The sequence below is a fragment of the Nothoprocta perdicaria genome, unplaced genomic scaffold (assembly GCF_003342845.1).
Source record: "Nothoprocta perdicaria isolate Ctin4 unplaced genomic scaffold, notPer1 scaffold_15, whole genome shotgun sequence".
In the NCBI taxonomy this organism is placed as follows: domain Eukaryota; kingdom Metazoa; phylum Chordata; class Aves; order Tinamiformes; family Tinamidae; genus Nothoprocta; species Nothoprocta perdicaria.
The window spans coordinates 4,047,026-4,047,586 of record NW_020454649.1 but is presented as its reverse complement, the minus strand read 5'-3'; the positions used below and the strand labels follow the sequence as shown (position 1 = coordinate 4,047,586).

General features: G+C 59.6%; 1 protein-coding gene across 1 annotated transcript in view; it reads right to left on the bottom strand.

Annotated features, from left to right (window-relative positions):
- Window positions 1–211, bottom strand: part of FGF4 (fibroblast growth factor 4) — a 2,571-nt gene extending 2,360 nt beyond the window's left edge. Inside the window, exon 1 of the mRNA XM_026034776.1 lies at window positions 87–211. Coding sequence (XP_025890561.1) covers window positions 87–211 — 125 coding nt within the window. The remainder of the gene's footprint in view (window positions 1–86) is intronic.
- Window positions 212–561: the final 350 nt, after the last annotated feature.

Genomic DNA, 561 nt, shown 5'->3' with positions numbered 1-561 from the left:
CTCGCCCCGCGGCTGCCGCGGGCGAGCGGGGAAAGGGCCCCCGGCGGGCTCGGCGAGCGGGGCAGCCCCGCGCTCAGGCCGCCCACCGTGCGCGGCTGCCCCGCGCGGGCTGCATGGAGAGCAAATCCCGGGAGCGGCGGCTCCTGAACTTGATCCCCGCGGCGGGAGCCTTGTCCGAAGTGCCCGGCTTCTTGGCCAGCGGCTCAGCCATAGCGCTTCAGCCCTCGCCACGATATTTATATATCCATGTGCGTTGGTACCTATTACATCACCACCTACTGCTGCCTGCTGCAGCCCTCCGGCTTAGCCCAAAGTCAAATTATCACCCCCAGATGCTTAACAGCTCCGCAGCGCCTTGAGGGGAGAGGGAGCCCGGCGCTGGTGCTAAACGGCAGGGACAGCACAAACTTTTTAGAAGAAACGGTCATATTTTGCGTTCATCACAACAGCCTCCTCTTCTCTTCTCTTCTCTTCTCTTCTCTTCTCTTCTCTTCTCTTCTCTTCTCTTCTCTTCTCTTCTCTTCTCTTCTCTTCTCTTCTCTTCTCTTNTCTTCTCTTCTC